At 44.1% G+C, this 22,066-nt stretch overlaps 1 protein-coding gene across 3 annotated transcripts; it reads right to left on the bottom strand.

Moving 5' to 3' along the window:
- Positions 1-168: 168 nt before the first annotated feature.
- Positions 169-21,928, bottom strand: IQCG (IQ motif containing G). 3 transcript variants are annotated; one of them, XM_064721265.1, is made up of 10 exons: positions 21,861-21,928; positions 17,942-18,089; positions 14,350-14,555; positions 13,171-13,299; positions 11,173-11,254; positions 5,022-5,183; positions 4,370-4,444; positions 2,780-2,911; positions 1,499-1,600; positions 169-1,030 (listed from the first exon to the last, which is right to left on the bottom strand). In XM_064721265.1, exons 1-10 carry the CDS (start codon positions 21,881-21,883, stop codon positions 896-898), a joined length of 1,194 nt encoding a protein of 397 aa, XP_064577335.1. In that variant the 5' UTR covers positions 21,884-21,928; the 3' UTR covers positions 169-895. The 3 variants fall into 3 exon arrangements, with proteins under 3 accessions (XP_064577335.1, XP_064577337.1, XP_064577336.1); XM_064721267.1 differs by lacking the exon at positions 21,861-21,928 and adding an exon at positions 19,891-19,925; XM_064721266.1 differs by lacking the exon at positions 13,171-13,299.
- Positions 21,929-22,066: the final 138 nt, after the last annotated feature.

Consider the following 22,066-nt stretch of genomic DNA (forward strand, 5'->3'; position numbering starts at 1 on the left):
CATTGGTAATATAAAAGGAAACCATGGGTATTTGAAATAAAGTTTTAAAACTTACATGAACTGCAGTATTTCTTCTTGCTGTTTTTCTGTTGCACCAACAAACGTCCCATCCTCTGTGTTAGGTGTTTATTCCCCTTTCACATCATCCCAGTTCGCATTAGATGGACCTGCTTTGATTTTCTACTTTTAATCGTTAACCAGGACAGGAAAATCACAGTATTTTTACACATATTTTGCAGCCACATCAGAAGGTTTTTCTTAGGTATTTTTAGCCTTCCCAGAGACTGATTTTGTACAGAATCCTTTGCTCATATCTCCAGAGCTCCTTGTTTTTCCCTTGGTCAGAAAGTACATGGAGCTGTTCTGTCTGTGCACTGACACTGTGCAGGACTGTGGCAATGGAAACCTGCATGCTCTGACTGCACTTGTGTTTACACTGCAGACTTGCCCATGTTCTCCCTGCTGACCTGATGCCAGCACTGGAGGCATGGAGAGCACAGAGAGAGCCCACTGGGGCTGCTTCAGCCTCCCCACCTAACACAGAGCCACAGCCAGAGCTGTGGGGGCAGCAGAGGAGGTTCTGGGTGCAGAGCATCCCACACTGCTGAGTTACTGGGCTGGTAACAGATTGCCTCCCAGTGTCTTGTTTCCATAAAGCTCTTTGCAGGGGATAGTGTTTCTCACTGCTTTGATGCAAATCCCCTTTCTGCTGGGGAAAAAAGGCTGAACAAGGGCAGCTTTAAGATCTTCAGTGCAGCTTCACCATAAGTGTGTCTGCAGGAACTGCATTCTCCAACATTGCCTAAGCTCTGTTACATGGTTTATTTTGTCCTGTCAGACATACCACAGTGCCCTGCCCAGCAGCAGTTCTGGAGCACATCTGTGGCCACTTTCTTTACTTAGCTTTTTTCTTCTTTGCTCCAGATTTTTCCTTGCCTGTTTCCTCTCCTATTCCCTTCAAATACTTCTCAAGCTTCTGGTAGGGGCCGAGGAATCTGCGGACCATTGTACCTTTCCACCAGGCCTGCACCTGCAAGTGAGGGAGAGAGAGGCCTGAGGGGAAATCACTGCTGGGGTACCTGGTACAGCTCAATGCCTGGAGAGTCTTTCCTGTGCTCCCCAGCCCACGCAGCAGCCTTTGGGCCTGTGCTAGTTGTGCCAAAGGCATCCATAGCTGGGCTGAAGGCAGGCTGAAGGCATAGCTGTTGCTGGTGGCCAGGGAAAAGCAGGGGCACTACCCCGTGACCCTCCCTGTATCACCTGTGCAGTGATATTTGCAGGAGACTGGCTGCTCCCCTTTCATTTCCCTTCTCAAACCTGCAGCCAGCTGCTGGCTCAGTGTGCCCCAGCAAAAGGAACAGGCTTTGTCCTTTGCTTGTGCCACCACACACCAGGCATCTTTCTTGGGCTGTTTTCTGCCTGCACAAAGCCTGAGGCACAGATTATTAACTCCCAGCTGCTGCTGGAGCAGCAGTGCCTCAGCTTTGCTCCCCTTTACCTTCACAGCACTCCTCAGCTCCAGGGCTTCCCGCTCTCTTTGTTTCTTCTTGGTCTCCTTGTCTGTCCGGTCAATGATGATGGTTGTCTGGAATGTCAGGCACTGCAAGAAAGCACAGGGATGGCAAAAGCCATGAAAATACATCCCCTAAACTGCACAGCCAGCCTTCAGGGCTCACTGTGCCCAGCCGTGTGCCAGGGCAGGCCTCACCTGGGCCCTGGTGCAAGAATTCTTTCCCTCTGCTGCCTACAGGTCTCATCTTGCTACACACTTCCCACAGCCCTGCCAGGACTGCTCAGGCCCGTGGGTTGTGGTGTCCCTCTGCAGCAGGGAGCTCCAGGGCAGCCCAGGGATAATGTGTGAGTGGGGGCTTTCCTCCCCACCTTCCTTATTTGATCTTTCCTAAATCCAGATGGCAAATGTTGCTCATTACCACCGTCAGTCCTCAGGCACTTGGAGCTGCTGCCAAAGTGAAACCTCTCCTGGCCTGGATGTGATTAACCCCCTGATCCTGTGCTGTAAAATGGCTGCCTGATGCTTCCCAGGCAGCAGCTGGTGGTGGGGAGGACACTTGGTCCCCCAGGCCAAGCAGCAGATGATGTACAAACACACTTGGGACCCTGAGATGACTGTGCTGAGTGAAAAATGAGCCCACAAGCAGGGAAACATCCAGCTCCATCCCATCACTTCCAAGCCATGGACGGTAAGCAATGTTTACAAGTAAATTCCTTCTGGTTTTAAAGCACACATTTTTCTAGATGCTTTTCTGTGTTTTGTGCTGCTGTTCTGCTGTGATCAGAGCTCAGCACTTAACCAAGAACCCAGTGGGGCAGGAATGGTTCTAGCCAGAATCGGCTCCCTGATCACAGAGCTCTGTTCAGCTGAGAATGTGTGTCTGCAGGGAGGGATGAGCTTCCAGTCTCAGCTGTGTTATCCTGATCTTCCTAGAAGGAGCAGATTTGTTCAGACTCAGGCAGCAAAGTAAGGTGAGGCAGGCTGATGGGATGGGACAGTATCTCTGCCCCTCACAAAGGCTGTCAGTAGCTCTCTTATTACTTGCTGGTATTTGAAAATAGCATCATCATCCCTCCTTGATGTCACAGGTGGCAAATAGAAGATGACATCTCAGCCCCTGTCTTCCCAAGACAAGTGCTATAATCACAGCCTATGCCTCAAAATTACTGATTTTTTTCCTGTGGTCCTGGTTCCTTATCCAAATGAGTGTAGGAAAAAGCCCAATGCAATTTTGCATGGCTAAACATTGAGATGCTGATGTCTTACCTCCTTGGCAAATCTCTGCATTGTTTCCAAGTTCTCGGCCTTCAATGCTCTTAGATCATCCAATTCTTCATCTTTTGCAGCAGTGTCTTTTTCATACTTGTCTATCCAGTATTCCAGCCTCTCTTTCACCTTCTGCATGGGGAGAGTGGTGCTTAGCATGGTGCAAAAAGAGGGCACAGGTGAGAGGTTTGCTACTATTACATTACTATTACATGGCCTGCTTTCAGGATGGGGGTGAGTCCTGTCAATTGTGCATGGTCAGGGTTTCCTTCTCATCTTGAAAGCATCAAACCCCTAAGACTACTCATAAATTACTGCAGGGCAGTTATTTTGTGCAGTCAGTTCTGATGAAGCAAGTGACAGCCAGAAGCCATTTGTTGTGTGTGTATACAGAAGGAGGGGAGGGTTTAAAAAGCACAGTTTGTCAGTGGGAGAGCTTTTATCCTCTGCCTGACTTCCTCCCTGCTTTCTGAATTAAGCTCAGCACACCAGGAATAAGGTCCCAGGGGACAGCACTTCACACTATTTCAGGTTGTGAACTTGGCTTTGTGTTCATGAATAGGGCAGGTGTTTCTGAAACAGGCACCCAGATGACTTCCTCCTATTCACCAATAACTTCTCCATAGCAACCACCGTGATTGCTTCCATGGAAAAATAATCTGAGGAAAAGCATCAATCTCATTACAGCATCACAGCTGGACACACAAGGGGGATGGAGGGCATGGCCATCCTCCTGTCTGCAGCCCCTGCAAAGGCAGCAGCTGCTGTCTGAGCACTGAGGGGCTGCTGCTGGAGCTCAGCCAGGCTCAGCGTGTGCTGGGGCTGTGCCCTCGCTGGGAGCATTGATCACACCAGAGCTCTGGGGAGCAGAGCACACTGTCCAACTGCTCACAAGATACACCACTGCTTTGCACTCAAATTACATTTTTTAAAAGGTATTATTTCCTATTAAATTCTGTACTGGCAGTGACCTCAGGCACCCTGCAGCAGTCCAGGTTTTCTTCTCATCATACCATTTATGAGAGGCTTTGCAGCATCATTCACTGACAGGTTATTCACTGTTAATAATAGGAATGCTCTGAACCTCTGAATCAACACCACAAGGACATTCATGCTGCTGAAAATGTGTAAAATAGTTGTGGGTTAGCAATGATCCAACTCCAATTCTTCCTCAGGTAAGGCTGGACTGGCAGTTTGTGTCATTCCTTCCCCAGTGTCCCTCCCCTCTGCACAGCTCTTACTTTGGGCTCTTCACTGGGGGTGCTGGGAGCCCCAGTGACAGCTAAGTAGGGTCTAAATAAAATTCCAGTTAGCCAAATACAACTGAGAGAGGAAAAATCCATAACACCTGAATAAACAATGTAATTCACTACATGAACCCTAATTTTAAGGAAATATATCTGCATGTAGCAAATCCCAAGCCTTGGAGAGCTAGGTTAATTAAGATTTGAGGACAAGTAATCATTCAAACTGCAGCAGTCATGAACCTGGTACATTTGATGGAGCAATAACTGTTTTCCCTTGGGCATTAATCAATGATATGGTGTTTATAGGCTGCTATTTTAAGCATTGGCTGACAGTCACACATACCAGATACTCTTGCATGAGGAAATCTTCAGTCTCTGTGTGAAGCTGAATCTCCTCATCAATTTTGCTCTTCAAATTCTGTGATCAGAACAGACAGAACATGTGTGAGACACTGTTGGTGTGTGTGTGCACACACTGCTGCTGAAAGCTGAGTAACAAGAGCTGGAGCTCTGTGTAGTCCACAGACATATTTCCCAGTGATAAAATCAGCCAAGGCAGTCCTTGCTCCCAGGCCATCCATGAAAAAGGGACAATTAGATCAGACCTTGATCAGTCAAAAAAGGATGCTTGCAAAACCAGTCCATTTTCTAGTCCTTATGGCCACAGAAGCAGCTCTATGTGTATAATCTGCTGGGGGCACTGCTGGGAGCTCAGGTTGCCAATACCTTTGGATACACTTCTGGGTCTGGTTTTCTGGCCATGGTATTGCTTGAAGCATTCCCTGTCTCCTACAGCCATGCCATCCTTGTTGTTGCTGTTTGCAGCATCATACAGAGAAACAATAGAAGAGATAAAGGTGTCTATCCCCAGTGAGTTTTCTCATCCAGCTCAAACAGCTGTGCTGGTGACTGCAATGGAGAACAGAGAGGGCATCTGGGGAGCAAGGGAGGGCTCTTCCCTTAATAGATGGAGAGGCCTTTCAGTATGGGCCTACCTGGATTTCCTTCTCCAGGGCATTCTCTGCACTGCTGCACTTTTTCTGGGTTAGCTGGATCTGGAGATCTGAGTTTTTCTTCAGGTAGTTGCTCTCTGTGTCCACTTTGGCAGTGATCTCTTGAAGCTTATCTTTAAGGCCATCAATAACTTTTTCTCGGCTCTAGTGGAGACAAAAGCAGCACAAAAGCAAGCCTGGACACTGAGTTCAGCTCACCTTCCTTAATCTCTCCACTCCCTGATAAAGTCAGAAGAGACAAAGCTATGGGTTTCACTTTCACTTGAATGTTGCTCCATTTCAAGAAGCATTTCAAAGGTTAGTTTTATCCGTAACACATATAGGCAGCAACAAACCCATCAGCAAGGAGTGATTGCCTCTGAAGACAGCAGACTGAGGCACAGAGTGGGACAAGAAGGCAGGCCTGCTCTCTGGTCAAGAAATTGATTCAGTCATGCTTAAGATAAACATGAATAAAAGCCAAAGAATTTTAACCACTTAAAGTTAGGCTTTACTTATTACTAACACCTTGCATTAGACTATCTCAGTGAGTGAGCCTCTGTAAGAGGAGGATAATGTCTCAGCCCCACAAAAGCCAAAGTTTGTTATCCTAAAGTATACTCTATTCCCTGAATTTATTTTTATTCCTAGTTATGCAGCAACTGTATAAACACAGCCTTAGGAACAAGTGCAAATCTAATGCTGACTTGCTTGTATTTTCAAACAGTTCTTTCTTGAAATCTTACCAGGTAGATGGTGCCCACTTCATTATGAAAACACACCCAGGGCAAGGAAGCAGTGTCAAGGAAAATCTGCCTATGAGGTCCCAGCCTCTCCCCATGCCTTGCTCTGCAATGGAGCTGAGCTTTCCTGGGGTAGAAAGTTCAGTTTTCTGTTCCCTAGAGTTCTCCCATACAGCAGAATCCTGAGTGGTTTGTCCAGCTTTTGGAGCATGCTCAGGAAGCAAAGTGCATTTGCTTGATTTGGGATTGCTGTTCTGTTTACTCCTTTTTAATTAATTTATTTGAATAGCAGATAAAGGTTCATTACCCTGGGATTGGAACTTGGGACAAATGCCTGTAAAATGAAGACTTTATTGAGTTAAAAAGGTCATCAAAGCTTCCTGTGTAATTATGCAAGATCAGTGTGAATGCACCCAACTGCTCCATTACAGCCTTTCTCTTTGCTTCCCTGCCATGCTGTGGTGGGTTTGATATTCAGCAGCCAAACCTCCACAGCTGAAGATGAAATACCAAAGTGCTGACATTTTTTGAAGCCCACATATCTTGTCTCTGAAGCACCTCGCATTCCTTAGCTGTGTAAACATGGAAAAATGCCACTAAAAGAAGCCAGCTCAATAGTGCTGTGTTTGAAAGCCCTTGCAGCATGACTCATTTGGAAAAAGTCTCCTTATAAGAAGAGTTTGGAACAGTTAAAAGGAAAGTCCTTCCTTCTGCACCCCTTGTCATGCATAGCAAGAGTAGAGTACATTTATGAGGCTCAGGATAATTGGAGCCTTGGCTGATGCTGTTTTGTGGGTTCAAAGACGTTCACATGTTTTTGAATGTTTCAAACATCAGATACTATTTTTATGGCCATATCATCATATGACTGCAGACAGCTACAGACATGAGCTGTTTGTGCCTCATTAAGGTTTCTGGTCATGACCTTTATTTTCCCTGGCATGAAACTTTGGTGGCCATTGGGAGAAGTGTTCCTGGTCAGTAGACAGGGGATGTGAATGTACCACTCTATTTTGAGATTGTCTTCCTGGGTCATAGTGCAATGATGTCTCAACTGAAGAACCAGCAGAGAGACTGAGGAGATGCTAATTTAAAAAAAGCAAACCCACAACTTTTTGTGGAGCTGAGGCTCAGGAAAGTCAAACACTGCTGATGTCAGTATGTTACAGCTATCTGCTCGTGATCAGCAAACTTGCCAGAAAATAAGGGTTCAGCCTAGGTTACAAAGTACTCAGAGAGTTGGGGCAGAGCGTGAACTTCTCACCAGGTTATTTTCTTTTTCATTTCACATTTATTAAAGAAAAAAGTGCTTTTGATTCCTGTGCCCCAGGCCTCAGCCGGGATGGGGGCCCATCTGCTCTGTTGTTTTCTCTGGTGAATGGCATGTCTGTGGTTTGGATTTGGTCTGCAGTGTTGTAAAACACACTGGTTAGAGGTGGGCAGTCTGGGGGCTTGGTTACACAATCCAAAGCAGACAGGAAGTGAAATGCAAAACCCACGGGTGCTTTACAGCAGCATCTGCCTGGCCAAGGAATGCCGGCTGCGGGCGTGAGGGCAGCTCCTGCTGCAGGACCTGCACAGCTGGGGCACCTTTGGGATTTAGCTCAAGGCTGTAAATGCAGCAGTAAATGCCCACTAGCTGTGGGTACCATCTGCAGAATGTACTGTTCCCCAAACTTCAGGGACAATAACTGGGAAAAATGAGCTAATATTTATTCATTCTGGTTTATCATAGCAAAGGTCCATGCCAGGACATGGAATGCTTTCATAGCTGATGCAGTAAATCTCTGGGCTGCTTATTTGGGATGACTTCACCATTGAATCTGCCAAACCAAATCGTCCCTCGTATCCAAAACTATCAGAAAACTGGCAGAGACCAAGATCAAAACCCAGGAAATAATTGTCAGGAGCCAGACTGCTTCACAAGCAGGTAAACAAGCTGATTTTCTTTGATCTCTCAGCTCACAGACATCAGCTCAGGGGCCTGTCTGCTGTCACCTGGTGCCACTGGAGTCATCCCCACAGATGCTATTTGGCTGCAAAAGTAGCTGCACTTAGCTGGAAACCTTATCCACACTCCTATGTTTTCATTTGCTTTGATTTATCTCTCTTGTAAGTGCCACCAAGCTCTTCCACAGCAATTAGTGTTTACAGTCATAAAATACAGCTGGTTACAAAAATAGCCCCCAGGAGTAAACAGTCTGAGGAATTCTGCAGCAGTGCAATGCTGCCCATTTGGCAGGGGAAGGAGAGCTGTGCTCTGTGCCGACAGAGGCCCTGCTCTGCCCTGCTCCCACACCGAGTGCTCAGAGCTCAAAGCTCTTCCTGGCAGCTGTGGCATCTCAGCTTGCAGGGCCTGGAGATGTGCTTGGATCCACACAGCTGCTGCAGCCTGGGCTCACTCCCCTGAAACCACAACAGGGGAGCAGCAGCCCTGCAGGCCCTTCAGTGGGGCTCTGCCTGCATCACTGTCCCAGCTCCCCAGCACCCTTGGGGAATGTCTGTGCCCCAGGGACAGCAGGGCATGGACAGAACGCTTCTGCAGCCTTTGGCCAGCTCAGCACCAATGCCAGCAGCTGCAGGAGAGCCCCTGGAGGGGCACTTTGCTGGCAGAGGGAGCAGACCTGTTGGCAGCAGCACTCCTATGGAAAACCCTGCCCCTCTGGATTTAGTGCACCAGCTCCAGGTGCTGCAGTGATCCTTGGAAGCTCAGGACCATCACGAAACTTGTGCCTTCTGCTGTGATCATCCTGTGCATATCTCCAGTAGAAACATGCACCAGTGGGTGTGTGTATGTGTTTAAAACATTCCACAGAACACTCTGTTGATGCATTTGTCCTCCTGGGAGAGGAAAAGGGAAGAAACATGACGGGTTTTAATCTTACTACTAAAAGCATGACTGAGTGATGCACTGATACAGTGGGTCTGGGTGTGTTATGAGAACTGACAAAGAATTAAAGTTACAGATCTGTTTTCACTGGTCCTGTGGTGCAGTGGCTTGGCTTTCTGTCTGTTTGGTAGCTGTAACATTACTGCTTGTTATAAAATGGCACCACTACCTGCACACATGTATAACATGAGTACACCACAAAACCTACAGGACATAAAAAGTCTTTGGGTGAAGAACAATGCAGGAATGCTAAATTTTACATTCCTAAATTTTTATCTTATGCTGTATAATCTTGTATGATATATTTAATATGTTTCAAAAGCTGCACAGGCTGCTGTTACTTGTCCAGGAAACCATAGAAAGTATTTTCATAGAAACTATGAAATGAACAGAGCAGCAGCAAACAGACCCCCTGCAGCCAAACCTGAGCTACCAGTGCTGCTCCTGCACAGAGAGGTAAGAGCAAAACCAGATGCACCATTTCAGCTCTTTTAGAGACATCAGTGCTTTCCAAGAGAAAACTAAATACAGAACATTTAGCATTAGATTTGTGTTCCATTAGAAAGAAAAATGAGTTGAACAGGTTAATACACTATTAATTAGCATCTTATTAAGAGGTAGAAAGGCTGAAAATACAAATTCACAGCAACATGAGTGAGACAAAGGCCGTGTTTTTCTCGTTCCAGGATTAGAATTGCTCGCTTTTGTTTCCTCAGCCATGTAGGCTTTTGTCTACAGGTCTGTGCATTATTACTGCTGTTCAAAGTACTCCAAAGTCAGTGAAGCTGTATTTTTATTTTTAATTAGTTGGCAAGGTGACAAATCATGCAAGTGTCTGTAAAACTGCCTATGGGAAAATCCCATATGAAGCAAATAGAAATTATTCTCCCTTGGGAGACACAGTGAGACACCATTATTTTTGGCACTGGAGGAAAGCAGTACTTTAAAGTAGTCTTGTCTTTGATTTATCAAAGCTGAAACTATAAGGAAGCTCAGAAAAGGACTTTTAAGCTTGAAATATTTTTTTAAAAAATCCCAGATAAGTGCAAATCCCACTTGATGAGGCAAAACCCAAGAACTGAATTAGCACTAAAAGGACAACAAGAAGACCCCCTCCTCCCTCTCAGCACGGGAGCTACACACATTTTTATGACTGCAGGAGTAGGGGAGGTGCAGGGCAGGACACAGAGAAGAGGCCCCCTGAGTGTGGAGGGCCAGGACGTTGCTGCTGGTACAAGACAGGATGATCACAGCCCCTGGGAAGGCATTAAACCAGGACTGGGTATGTATATTGTGTGCATGGACATGGTGAGGTTTGCAGAGCACTACACAGATGGAGAAATACCTTATAACATTCACCAGCCTGGGGAGTGGGAGAGCAGGAACTTCCCAGGAGCCCTCAGAGTCTGACTGAGAAGGGACAGTGTGAGAAGCAAATATGTCCCCCCTGTATTTACAATTAAACTTTCCACTGTGTATGCATCCAGGCTGCCAACACAGCCTGTGTTCTACAAACCAAACTTCACCAGCATGTCTGGAGCTTAAAATTCCTCTCTGTAGTCAACTGTATCCTGGCTTGATTACTCTCCACACTTTTATCCAAAGACAAAACTCAGTGACACCAATTCTTTCCTCAAATGCCCTTGCTATCCTCTTGCTCGCTACTGAACCAAATGTCAGATTCTTGTTCCTTCCCCCAGCCCCTGTACAGCTCTGCCCCAGCATCCCTTCTGCTTGTTTGCTACCACACATCTGCCTCAGCAGGGCCAGGCTACATTTCCATGTTGAATGAGCATCCAGTCTGAGCTGTCTGATGAGCATCAAAGTGACCAGTGATAAGCCATTCAATTGATCTGCACTAGTGTAGCAAGTTTTATATTTCCAGAATGCCCCATATTTACTGTGCATGCACACACCCTTTGCATGATGCAGACAGAAGGGCTGAAGCTTTCCAGAAAGATTAAGTTGACAGCATATGTGCAATAACATTGATCTGCCCTTGTGTAGGCTTGTTTGGGATTTTCTGATGTCTGGAAGCCTAGAAAAACAGATTAATAGAATGACACTTTCCCAGATGAAAATGTAGGTAGAAAAATGGCCTGCCCCTATGATAGGTGTCTTTCTCACTCCCTTTGGCACACTTCCTTCTGTGCCAAATAATCTGTCATGACTGAGTATGACAGGACCTTAGATACTGTTACCTGCAGATAACCTCTTTCTTACTGATTGCACTATCTGTGCTTTGTCACTCCCAGCAGAGTTTCTGGGATATTGTAATTTGACCACAGTCTCTCATGATTATGAGCATTTTGAGCTCCCATTTGAAAACCATCAGATGCTGTTCTTGAAGTCATTAGTGGGCTTATTCCAAGTACAAATCTTTATTGTAATTATTCTGCTCCTGTACTCCTAAGTGGTGGCTCATTGTGTATGGCCATGGCCCCCCTGAGTGCTGGGCAGCAGAGGCCAGCTTCCTAACAGGCTTCCCCCTGGCAAGATGCCCAGTACAAAGTGCTCTCACCTGAAGGTCTTGACTAGTTTGTTTCTTGACTTCTTGCAGCTGTTTCTGGAGTGCCTTTATGTCCTTCTTTCCTTTTTCCTCCCTGAGGTGGGAAAATACAATCACTTGAATATATCAAAAAAGACAAGAGCTGTTTACCTAGAAGAGGAACTTCCTGTCTCCTGATACATTGAGGTAAGATAAACAAAGACTTCTCACCAAAACTACTGACTTGGTCAGTAAATCCTGAAAGAAGAGGTGCATAGACTGAGCAAGGCAGATGGGAACAAAAGGGAGAACAAGCCAAAAAAACAGGGGATGCTCTTATTGAAGGCCTGGAATGGATCTGAGGATGATGCAATTATTATAGCAGAGATGGAAGATGCCTGTCATTGAGTCACAGTTTCTACATTTAGGCAAAAAATGCCTGAGATTCTATACAATAGCAAGCCTGAGCAGCAGAGAGTGCCAAATTGTGTTATTAGGTGTATGAGAATGTTGTTTCTTTCATATCAGACCTAAAATCTTCCAAAGAGCACTGCCCCAGGTTCTGAGATCATGAAGGGACCTGAGGGAAGTATTCATCTGTCTAAAATAAAACAGATGCAGTAAATATTCTAGGTATTATTATCTTGTTTCATTCAGAGTGCTTCTCTTAGATTTTATGCTTATGATTAGTTTTAAAACCAGTAAATACTACAATTGGTCCTTGAAACTTTGTATCCTATTCCAACCTTACAATCACATGTGCATTTCATTTTCAGAGTCTTTATCTGGGTGACTGATGAACAAAAGCTCCTGATAAGGAGTCTCCCATCATCTCACTGCAGGTGGTTTTCAGAACAGTGTATTTACACAAAATGAGGCAAGTATTTATTATCTTGAAAGATAGATCAAGTTCATTCCATGAAAAGAATGTATGGTACAACATGGCTAGATATGATTGACAGAAGGGGATAAAAAGGATTATGTCTTTTCTGATTATAATTTGTCTGCTCTTTTCTACCTGTCAGTATTGGATAGTTACTCCACAGCCAATTGCTAATCTCATTCTTGCTTTCCATGGATAAACAATAAATCCCTTGGTTTTAGGCAGTGGAAGTGGAAGAGTTGGGTTGCACGCTTGAAGTCACACAGTGCACTGAGGCTGGGGATTTGCCCTGGAGGCAGATCCCTGAGTCACCACAAGAGCAGTTCCTGTAGGTTGGACTCCTGGCAAATCATGACTGAGAGCAGCTTTGCTGTGCACCCTCAGTGATGGGCCTGAGCTGCTACACTGAGGTAGCTTTAAAGTGGTGAAACATTTGTCTGATAACTGCAATTCTCTCTGATGGTGTTCGGATTGAACCAGAGGTTCGCATGCTAAAAAAAAAAAAAAAAGAAAAAAAAAGAAGAACAAAAAAAACCCCACCTTTAGAGCTCAAAAGTTTGAGCTGAGAAATCACCAGTCTGAGCTGAGATTATAACAAATGTGTACCCTGGAAGATTTGGGACAGAAGAGAATCACAGCACAGTGGCTGGTGGATTAGCCTTAAATACAACCCCTCTGTCACCATCTGTGCTAACCCCTCACTGCTACTGGGAAAAGGGAGCCCATTAGCATATGGGTCAGAGCAGATTCTCCTGGGCATCAGACAACCTAAAGGCCATATGTTGCTGGCCCTGATTTGATCAGATCCTCTGCTGCTCTGGCTTTCACTGGGGACAGAAGTTAAAGATCAAGGAGCTCCTAAATGACATTATGTTTTAATTGAAATGAGGCATTTGCACTAATTCAGCCACTGGTGTCCACTGTGGTCAAAGCTCAGGCAAATCCTAGCTCAGATCAGTATCAGACCCATCCACTATTTCTTTCCAAAGGGAAAAACCTGCAGTTTGCAAAGCAAACAGAATAATCCAAGTTTTAAAAGGTATCCCTTCTGTATTTTAGTTTTATTGGGTTTTATTCCCTTTTCAGCATGTACTGAATGGGAAGGGCTTTCAGCATTTAAACAGGGAAGAACTGAACACAACACTGACCTGATGAGGATGTCATAAAACTTGCCCTTTCTTGCCTTCTCTCTCTCATTAGCATCTGTTAGGCTACTAAATGTTCCCAATTCCTCCATCTTTTTAATAGTGACTGTGATTACATCACTTGCATACTGCCTGCCAGGAAGAAAAGGAACACAACAATACTTTACAGGTGCTGGTAGTATCCATTACTGTTTACAGTAAAATGCAGGGAAAAAAAATCCCTTTTCTGGTCTTATGTCCTACCAAACTCAGGAGTGCTTCTCCCATGGTATCTGTTTATTGTACATCTGGAGAACTCAGTGTTAGGAGCTGCTTGAAATTTATAATTTAAAATGCTGCCCTGCATGCTACTCTGAGAAATTGCAAAGAGGCACAAACATATCCATGCTGTGCCAGACTGCTGCCATTAAGAAGGCTGCTGGCCTGCAGTAGTGATGGCAGGTGGATCTTGGAAAATGAGACCCAGCCATGCAATACGTGGGCTTGTCCAGTTTATTGAATGTCATGATGCATGTGCCATTTACATTTTAGCTGCATTTTCTTCACTTGTGTCAGAATCTTCCTTGAACCCGTTGTTGAAATGACACTAAATGACAGCAGCCAGGATGCAGAAAAACGCACACTGAGCAGTCAGCTGCATAATCTCTTTCAAACCAATGGCTGTTGATATTTCTGCAAATCAGGGCACTGGCTTAGGTGCAGGAATAAAGTTTGTTTTAAAAAAGAAAGAAAATCTTTAGTCTTTATATACATTACCTTTTCTATAATGGCTATAACTGCCACAGAAGCTCTGTGTGCCCTGCAGAATGACTGAGTTCAAAAACAAGGCTCAGATCTCCCTTTGCAAGTGGGATCAGCTAAAGGAACCTGATTCCAGGTACCAGAACATGAGCACTGATGAGTGCCTGCCATGATTTCTGCCCAGGCAACCATTATCAATGGGGTGATGTTTTACAGCTCCATTCAAAATAAACTCCTGGCCATTAGGTAGCATCCAGAAGCAAGCAAAGGCTGGAACTAAGTGGTCCATGAAGTATACCACTCCTATCCCTAGAGGAACTCCTTTCAGACAGAGACTGATGTACTCTGGCAGTGGGAGAGCAAGGATTTTTTATTTTTGCTTTCAAGAGATAGACTGAGAACTTTACAGCTCTGAGCACCCCTCACAGGTGCTTCACTCACCTGTCAGCATAAATTTTTTTGAGCTTCTCTAGAGCCCGAGTGATGTGTTTCTTGGGGGTTTTGGAAGATCTTTTGTGATCTTCAGTTTTCCCCTGCTGCTGCTCTTGTTCGGTGTTTTCCAGGACTGTTTGCCCACTCTCTTGCTTTTCTGACATAAGCTCTGGGAAGTTGATACCCAGCTCCTCCTGGATCACTGCTTTCATTTCCTGGATGGGAAAGAAAGGGGATAAGGGAAATAAGAGTATGAGGGAAAAGGGAATAAGAGAGACCTGCTTGCACATTGCACAGCAGAACTAAACCCTCTGCAACATTATGTGATAGGAAGGAAAATTAGTAATTAACTAGAATGAAGCTATACTGATAACAGCTGATAGTGCATGTTACATTTTGCCAAGAGTGGAAGATCAGAAAAATTTCTGTTGGTTAGTTTTGAGCACACAGTGTAGCTCATTGAAGTTTATGGGCTCAAAAGTCCTAAAATGACAGGACTAGAAAAGGCCTAAAAAGGTGAAATCATTCACTCCAAGAGATGATGGTTCAGACTGTTCTTAATCTGACATGTTCTTAATGGCCTCCAGCAGTGCAGACTACACACCCTCCTGTCAATGCCAGCCCCTCACAATTTTCTTTACCATAAGAAAGTTTTTTCTCCTCAACAGTATTTTAACTCCTGGCTTGTTGTCCTGGTCTCTAGGCACAGAGAACAAGTTGTTCCCTCCTTTTTTGCAGCAGTTTTTACAAACTGTTAGCCTGTTTCTCCTCCTCCTTCTCTCCATCTTAGACATTTCCCACTGCCTGTCACCAGAAACTTTCCCTACAAAATAATTGTTATAACTAGAGCTGTGTGGAAATAATTGCAATAGACTTTCTGTCTGCTATCTGCTTAGCAGGTTTTTTGAGAGTAACAGCTGAATTCAAAGGATAAATTCAAAATATTGGCATCTCTCTCCTTCATGGAAAGGTATCTTGTGATTGAGTACAATTTCATTAAAAAAGGAAAAGTCCCCAAAAATGCAAAGGTACACTTTAAAATCAGCTCTTGCTTCTAGGAAATTCTCTGCTTTATGTGTTATGGATAAAATGCAGGTGTATACACTGGGACATTAAAAGAGAACATTTTGTGGCTTGCCTACCAGCATTTCTGTGGCTGAACACTTCCTAACAGCACTGCTGACTGCAGCTAGCACAGTCTCTGCCAGCCCATCCCTGTGCACAGCTGCCTGCTCCCCACCCCGGCTGCTTGGGGAAGCAGACAGAGAATTCACTGTGATGAAACATTTTCCAGCAAAAAGGAAAAAAAAAAAAGTTATTTTTAGCAGCACTAGTTCTCAGTCCAGATCCTTCCACAACCACACACACATTTGTGCCAGCAGAGCAGAGAAAACAAGTGGTCAGGGCAGCAGCTGTGGATGCCAGGAGTACTTGCAAAAGTTACTTGTCAGGCAAGGCTCTGTCAGAAGCTGGAGGTGCTGCTGCAGTCTGTGAGGGCACTGCAAGGAACTGCTCCCTGCTGAGTGTTTTGGACAGCTCTGGTTGGGGTGGATCAGCCTCTGGCAGTGCCTGACTCATCAGTGACTACAGAAGGAGGATAAGTGACTATGTGCTTAATTTTTGGACGGTTAAATTTACTTTAAATGAATCATATACAAAACATACACTGTCCAATGAAAATTGCATTGTTAATTAGTAAAAAAAAAGGGCTTAAATAGCTGGTTGGTGACAACTGCACTTCAGAAAGAACTAATTTTGGCAAACAAACTGCTTTAATATCATGTAGATTTTATGAATGTTCTGATGTTTTTTAATGTCTGGGAAAGTTCAAGGCAGGCAATAACTGAGTTGTCTGTAAACAGTAGGTAGTTACACACTAATAATCAACAAATAACTACGTAAAAGCAAGAACTTTATAAACTGCATGTGTTACCATCTGTGTAGTCTCCTAAGTGCTTGTGTGTTGCCCAAAATCCAGCAAATACAAAGGCTGCCTTCCTCTGGGGCATGCACTGTGTGAAGCAATGTGCAAGAGCATCCAATCTGGAAAATCAGTGAGGTGCTGGCCAACACTGTGATTAATCCTCTCAAAAATGTCATCAACTGAAATTCAGATGTCAGTCTTTGAAAATGCCATTACTTTGTCTGCCTGATAGAACTCCAGGGTACTTTGCAAATACAGATCTTGTACAAATACAATGAAAACAGCCAAATGTAATCTGAGAAACAGGGAGGAGTACCAAATTACAGAGCACCAAAGTTAGCAAGTAGCTTCCCTAAGCCATTTTCTTGTTTCTAAATTGTTTCCTCCTCAAATTGTTTTGAAATCTTTAAGACCACAGGTAGGGTTTCTAACCTGTGAGAAAGTTGTGTTCTAAGATGTGACTTGGTGAGAATGAGCATCATGTGATTGAAGAGAAAAGCAAAGGTGTTTTCTCTGTAATTTACGTGTCCCTTCAGTAGTTCTATCAACCTGAGTCTGCGTGTCTGAAAAGGACAATTCCTGCTGTCCCAGAGATGTGCTCTTTCTGTGTTTTGCTGCTGGCACATAAGAGAGGGAGAAGCATCCTCTGGGAGCAGTTGAGGCCGGCTCCCAGGAGTCTTTCAGGGGAGCAGTGCCCTCTATGGCACAGACTCAGCATCGTTCCCACCCTGAAAATCACTCTAACTCCAGCTGCTGCTGCTTTGCCATGGGTTTTTTGGAAAGGTAATATACAAAGGAAGCACGTAGAAAAATTTGATTTAACTTCCTATGGCATTCTTAAGTAGTACATTAGACAGAGTGAACATCATTAGATGTCAAAACTCAGATCCCGGTTTTTATTTCCATCCTGGTTGTGAACTTTTTTCTTGAGTTCATCTTAAAAAGATTTCAAACCTGCTAGAACTGGAAAGAGCCTGCTGTGTCACTTATGGAGCACAGTACTTGGAGCCATTGACCCCTGAGGACGGTCCCATCCTGATTCCCATGTCTAACAGCTACCAGAACTGTCACACCACCTTCCTCCACAGCAACAAACCCCTCCTGAGCATCAGGAATTCTCTGCTCTCCATATCTCTGCCCAACCATATTAGCTGTGATGCCTATTAGAAATCAACTAATAATTAATGAGCACTGAGAAAGGGTAGTTACTAATATATTTTGAAGTGCATCTTTCTTAATACATTGTGGGAACAAAAGGATCTTTGGCATGGACCTGGAGAGGAATAGAATTAACCTAGTTTTGAGTACTTTGAAATAACCTATACATTTCTAATTTTAAAATAGCTCTGTATCTACAGAAGAATCTACATATGTTTTGCTTCCTTTCCCCCAATTCTTTGCTTATTGTCTAACCACTGAGACTTTAAAATCATAATCTTAGGAACCTCATCTTGGATCAGTTGAGTCCTTTGCACAAATTCTTGACCAAGGCTTCTCAGTGATGCTGCAATATAAATATTTAAATTAGGTAACTTTTATTGTGTTTCTTCACCCAAGAGTCATAGAATCACAGAAGATATATTTGAGTGAATTTTTTTTAAATGCTGGTAAAAGATATAAAACCAAGACAAAGAAAAAAAAAATATGATATACATCTTTTAAAGCAGTGGCACATACAAGGTTGATGTCTGCCTTGTCCGAAGGTGGAACTGGCATGATGTATCCAATAATTGTAAGCTGATCCACACAGCTCTCCAGCACAGCACCAAACATCAGAGCTTCCACATGAGTGATTTTTTCCATTTGTTTAGTCTCTGTGTTCTTGCTAGGAGGAACAAAGATAAAAGATACCAATCAGAAAAATGCTGTGGTGTTAGTAATGTCAGTAAGAGTAGTTTAAACTAAAGGTAGACCCAAAATAGCCTTATTGCAGCCTTACATATACTTCCCTGGGTTTGTTTATAACCTTCCATACACTGTTTATAAGAGGAGCTGGGCTCTGCTAATGGCTGCATTCAGGGACAGTGGGAATGTTTAGCTTTCACAAAACAAAGAAGTCCTGGTCCCTCCTCCAGCAGATCTGGGTAGACAGGCTGAGAGGGGAATGGGTATGGAGGGCACAAACTGGGTGAGGTGCCTCATTATTCAGTTCAGGGGGGAGCAGAGTGGACTTTGGGAAAGGACAGAAGAAAGGTGCCTTTTCAAAAGAAAAACATAAATCCATATCCTTTAAAGTCTCAGAGGGTGAACCTTCATGCTCTAATCATTCCTCAATATTACTGTGCAGCCTTCACACTTTTATGATCCCAGACCCCTCTCAGCAGGAAATGTTACCATCTTAAGATGCTGAAAGTTAAACAAGAACCAACATCTGGACTGAGTAAACAATCTTTAACTTTCTGTATTATTTTAACTTGCAATTCAAACATGAAACTGCTCTGACATACACTGAAGCACCCCTCTGCCTTGCCTACAGATGGAATATTGTGAAAGCATCTCTAAGGAAAAGTGAAAATTCACTATTAATCCAAAAATACCTAAGAAAGCACCTGCACAACAATGGGGAAATTCTCTGAGAATGGTAATGTTTTGATATGCCATTGGACAATCCCTCCAAAGCCTGTACATACAAACCAGGTATTTCTTGTACAACATGTAGCACAACTGCAGTCTGAGGTGGCTGAGATCCTGAGTGTCATTGCAATGGAAGTATCAACAATCACTAACAAAATCTTAATTTGGCTGCTCTACCTACAACTGGATTTGTGCCATCTGTAAAACCCTTGCATAAACATATCCTAAGCCTGCAAAATATTACAGCCCAACCTGTAAGCATGCCAAGGAAACGCATCAGGCAGTCCCTGTTAGCACAGGACATGGCCATATCCTATGAAAATTAAAGAGGTTTGGATGCAGCTTTGCTCTGAATCACTGGGAATCAGTGATATTTCATAAGCAAGTGTTTAAAAAGATTCATACTTGCTGTAACATTTCTGTAGCAGTTATCATTTGTCCTCCTCCTTTTTTGTTGTTTTTTTGAAGAAAATATGTAATTTACAGGTGGACCATGAAGTTAATTTCACTTGGCAGAAAAGAAGAGCCACTTTTCAGTGCAGGTTTATTTGATGTCTGTTAGTACAGAATAGGTAAAACAAACAAAAGATTCAAACTCAAAACAAACTCAGATTTCACACATCTATTTCCTGATGTCCCTGTCTGTTGCAGGAAGTTGTTTAATGCAGCACTTGTTGAAATGTGCTGGAAGAGGACAGGGCTCTCCCTGGGGATGAGATTAGAAAGTGTGCACAGGCAGTGACTGGGATTGCTCTCAGTAAATCCATAGGAAGGGCAGAGACCAGGGAGAGACAGAGGTATTTAAGGTAAAGGATAATACTGCTCTGGGTCAAAAGAGAGTAAATTCCCCTAAGCCAGGCCATTGTGATAAGGTTTCTAACTCCTGAATGGATGAAGATACAGAACAGCCTTTCAGCCAAGGTAATGGCAGAGGCATCCTGATTTATTTCAAGAAGCTTCTTTAAATCATGGCAGGAAAAGATAGCAGCAAAGTAACAATTCTGAATATTATCAGTATGTTCACTATACTTGTATTGTTTGTAACCACTTACATCTAATTCCTCTGAGCAGGGCTTTTGATGGTCACCTAGGACAAAGAAGGAAGTGATTTCATCCCTTTGCTTCTGAGAGTTTTTCTCTCTTTTATCTTAATTATAACAACTTGAGATAGGAATCTGATAAAAGCATTAACAAAAAAAAAAAAAAAGGCAAATGACCTGTATAATACATTAAACCCATCACTTTTCTTGTCAGCCTTGGAATCAATTATAGAACTGGAGATGCAGCATTTTTTCATCAAGAAAAGCAGTGTCTTCAGTCAACAGGCACTAATAAAATATTTTTCAATGTTTTACTCATTTTTATCTTTTTCAGAAATCCATGATCCATATTTTGAGTCTAAACAACCTAAGAATAATCTATTACATGTGGAGTCATAATGCTAAAAATATGGTGAAAAAAGATGTGTTGGTAGATAGCTGTGACAGATGATTACAGCAGCATTTTTGGAAAAAAAAATAACACATGCAGCTCTCATAGGAAAAAGGGACTTATTTGGAAACAAAGGAGGATGCAGCAGCTTTTCCTCTTTTCCATTAGCAGCTTCTGACCAGAAGAGGATTAATTCAGGATATTAATATGTTTCAAGACAGCTGGCAGCTGGAATGTTTCTCTAAAGGCCCTTTGCTGCTTTGCTCCTCCTGTGCACCTTCTCTTACATCCCCATCCTTGCTCAGCAGATCCATGTGCCAAGCCAGCAGGGTCTGGCCTTGTGTTAAGTTGGACTTGAGAAGGAAACCACTCTCTGTGAATTAGCAAACTCTACAGATATGAGCTGCTTGCTCTGGATTTTAGTGGCAGCCCAGTACCCCTCAGACCATCCACTGGCATCACCCTGCACTGTTGTGTTTGCTGAACTCCCTCATTAAACTTTATTAATAATAATTTTTAAAAAAAGCGTATTCCCCCGTGAGTTTTGGATGACATTCTTTCCCTGCTGATATAAAGGGAAAGAAAAACATATCAAGTAATAATTTTTGAAGCAACTGTATGAAAGGTCTGGCCTCCTGCTCCTTTGGGGACTGCAACTCCCTCTGCTGTGTGAGAGTCCTGGATGTTCATTCCTCCCACCCTGCTGCCTGATAAAGGAAAATGGATACAAGAAGCAGCATTTTGTGCAGCATTCCTTGTAGTCAAGAGAAGAGACTCCAGTGAATTCCAGTGATAAAATGCATAGCTGAGAATGTCACATCCTCTTTAGATCTGCTTGGCAAATGATTGGCAAAGAGAGGTTCTGAATATCCACAGGAGCAGCAGCTGAGCCAGAAATCACAGGTAACTTCATTTTTACCAAAGAAAGGTCTCTTGAAAAGCAAAATAGGTGTGGTCTTACCTTACACAGCTCTGCCTCCTGCTAGAAATATTAGGACAGCAAGGTTCTCATTTAAAAAGAAATAAAGGGGGAGGGAGAAAGGGCAAGGAAAGGACAGGAAAGAGGAGGAATGGAGAGAGGAAGGGGACAGGAAAGAAAGGGATGGGAAGAGAAGGAAAAGGAAAGAGACCATCAAGGTTTCCCTTCCCTTTATCTTCCTTCCCCTACATCACTTCAAGTGCTCTGAAAATGTATCTGAATTTCTGGCAGTGTGAGGGAAGTGGCAGAAATCGGGAGTGAATAACCCTGACGTGAGCAAATGGGTAAGTACATGGTTCCAGATCTTATTTTGGAAAATAAAGCAGTGTGAGACTTGGTTACAGGGATTTCAGTGTCGAAATATGTTTTCTGCCTCCAAGGCGATATCAGAAGTAAAATAAATGTGGAGATGATTTATTGACTCAGGGTGAGAACATCGGACGACAGGCAGCGCCCGGAGCCCACCCCGAACACCGAGGGCTGCTCTCTCCCCCCGCGCTGCCTCTCTTCGGGCCCCTCGGTTCGTTCCACCGCCGCGGCCCGCGCTCCCCTCAGCCTTTCACCGGGATCTGCCCTCATTTCCCCCGCTCCCGGTCCCGTTACCGCCCTCACCGGGATGCGCCGCCCGTCTCCATGGCAACCACCACTCTCGGGGACCTCGCGGGGCTGCCCGGCGGGTGCCTGCTCAGCGGGGCTGGGGCTGTCCCTCCTGGGATCGATCTTGCGGGGATCGCCCCCGGGGCACGCATGCACAGGACAGGGGACACGGGACACAGGACAGGGGACACGGGACGGGCGGTACCTTCCTCACTCGGTGC

This window comes from Zonotrichia leucophrys, chromosome 9, assembly GCF_028769735.1.
Source record: "Zonotrichia leucophrys gambelii isolate GWCS_2022_RI chromosome 9, RI_Zleu_2.0, whole genome shotgun sequence".
Classification (NCBI taxonomy): domain Eukaryota; kingdom Metazoa; phylum Chordata; class Aves; order Passeriformes; family Passerellidae; genus Zonotrichia; species Zonotrichia leucophrys.

Coding starts and splice junctions, on each gene's coding strand:
- IQCG (XM_064721265.1), bottom strand. CDS start 21,883: ATGGAGACGGGCGGCGCATCCCG. Junction 5,184..11,172: donor AAACTAGTCAAGACCTTCAG/GTGAGAGCACTT, acceptor TGTCTCCACTAG/AGCCGAGAAAAAGTTATTGA. Junction 1,031..1,498: donor AGCTGAGGAGTGCTGTGAAG/GTAAAGGGGAGC, acceptor CCTCACTTGCAG/GTGCAGGCCTGGTGGAAAGG.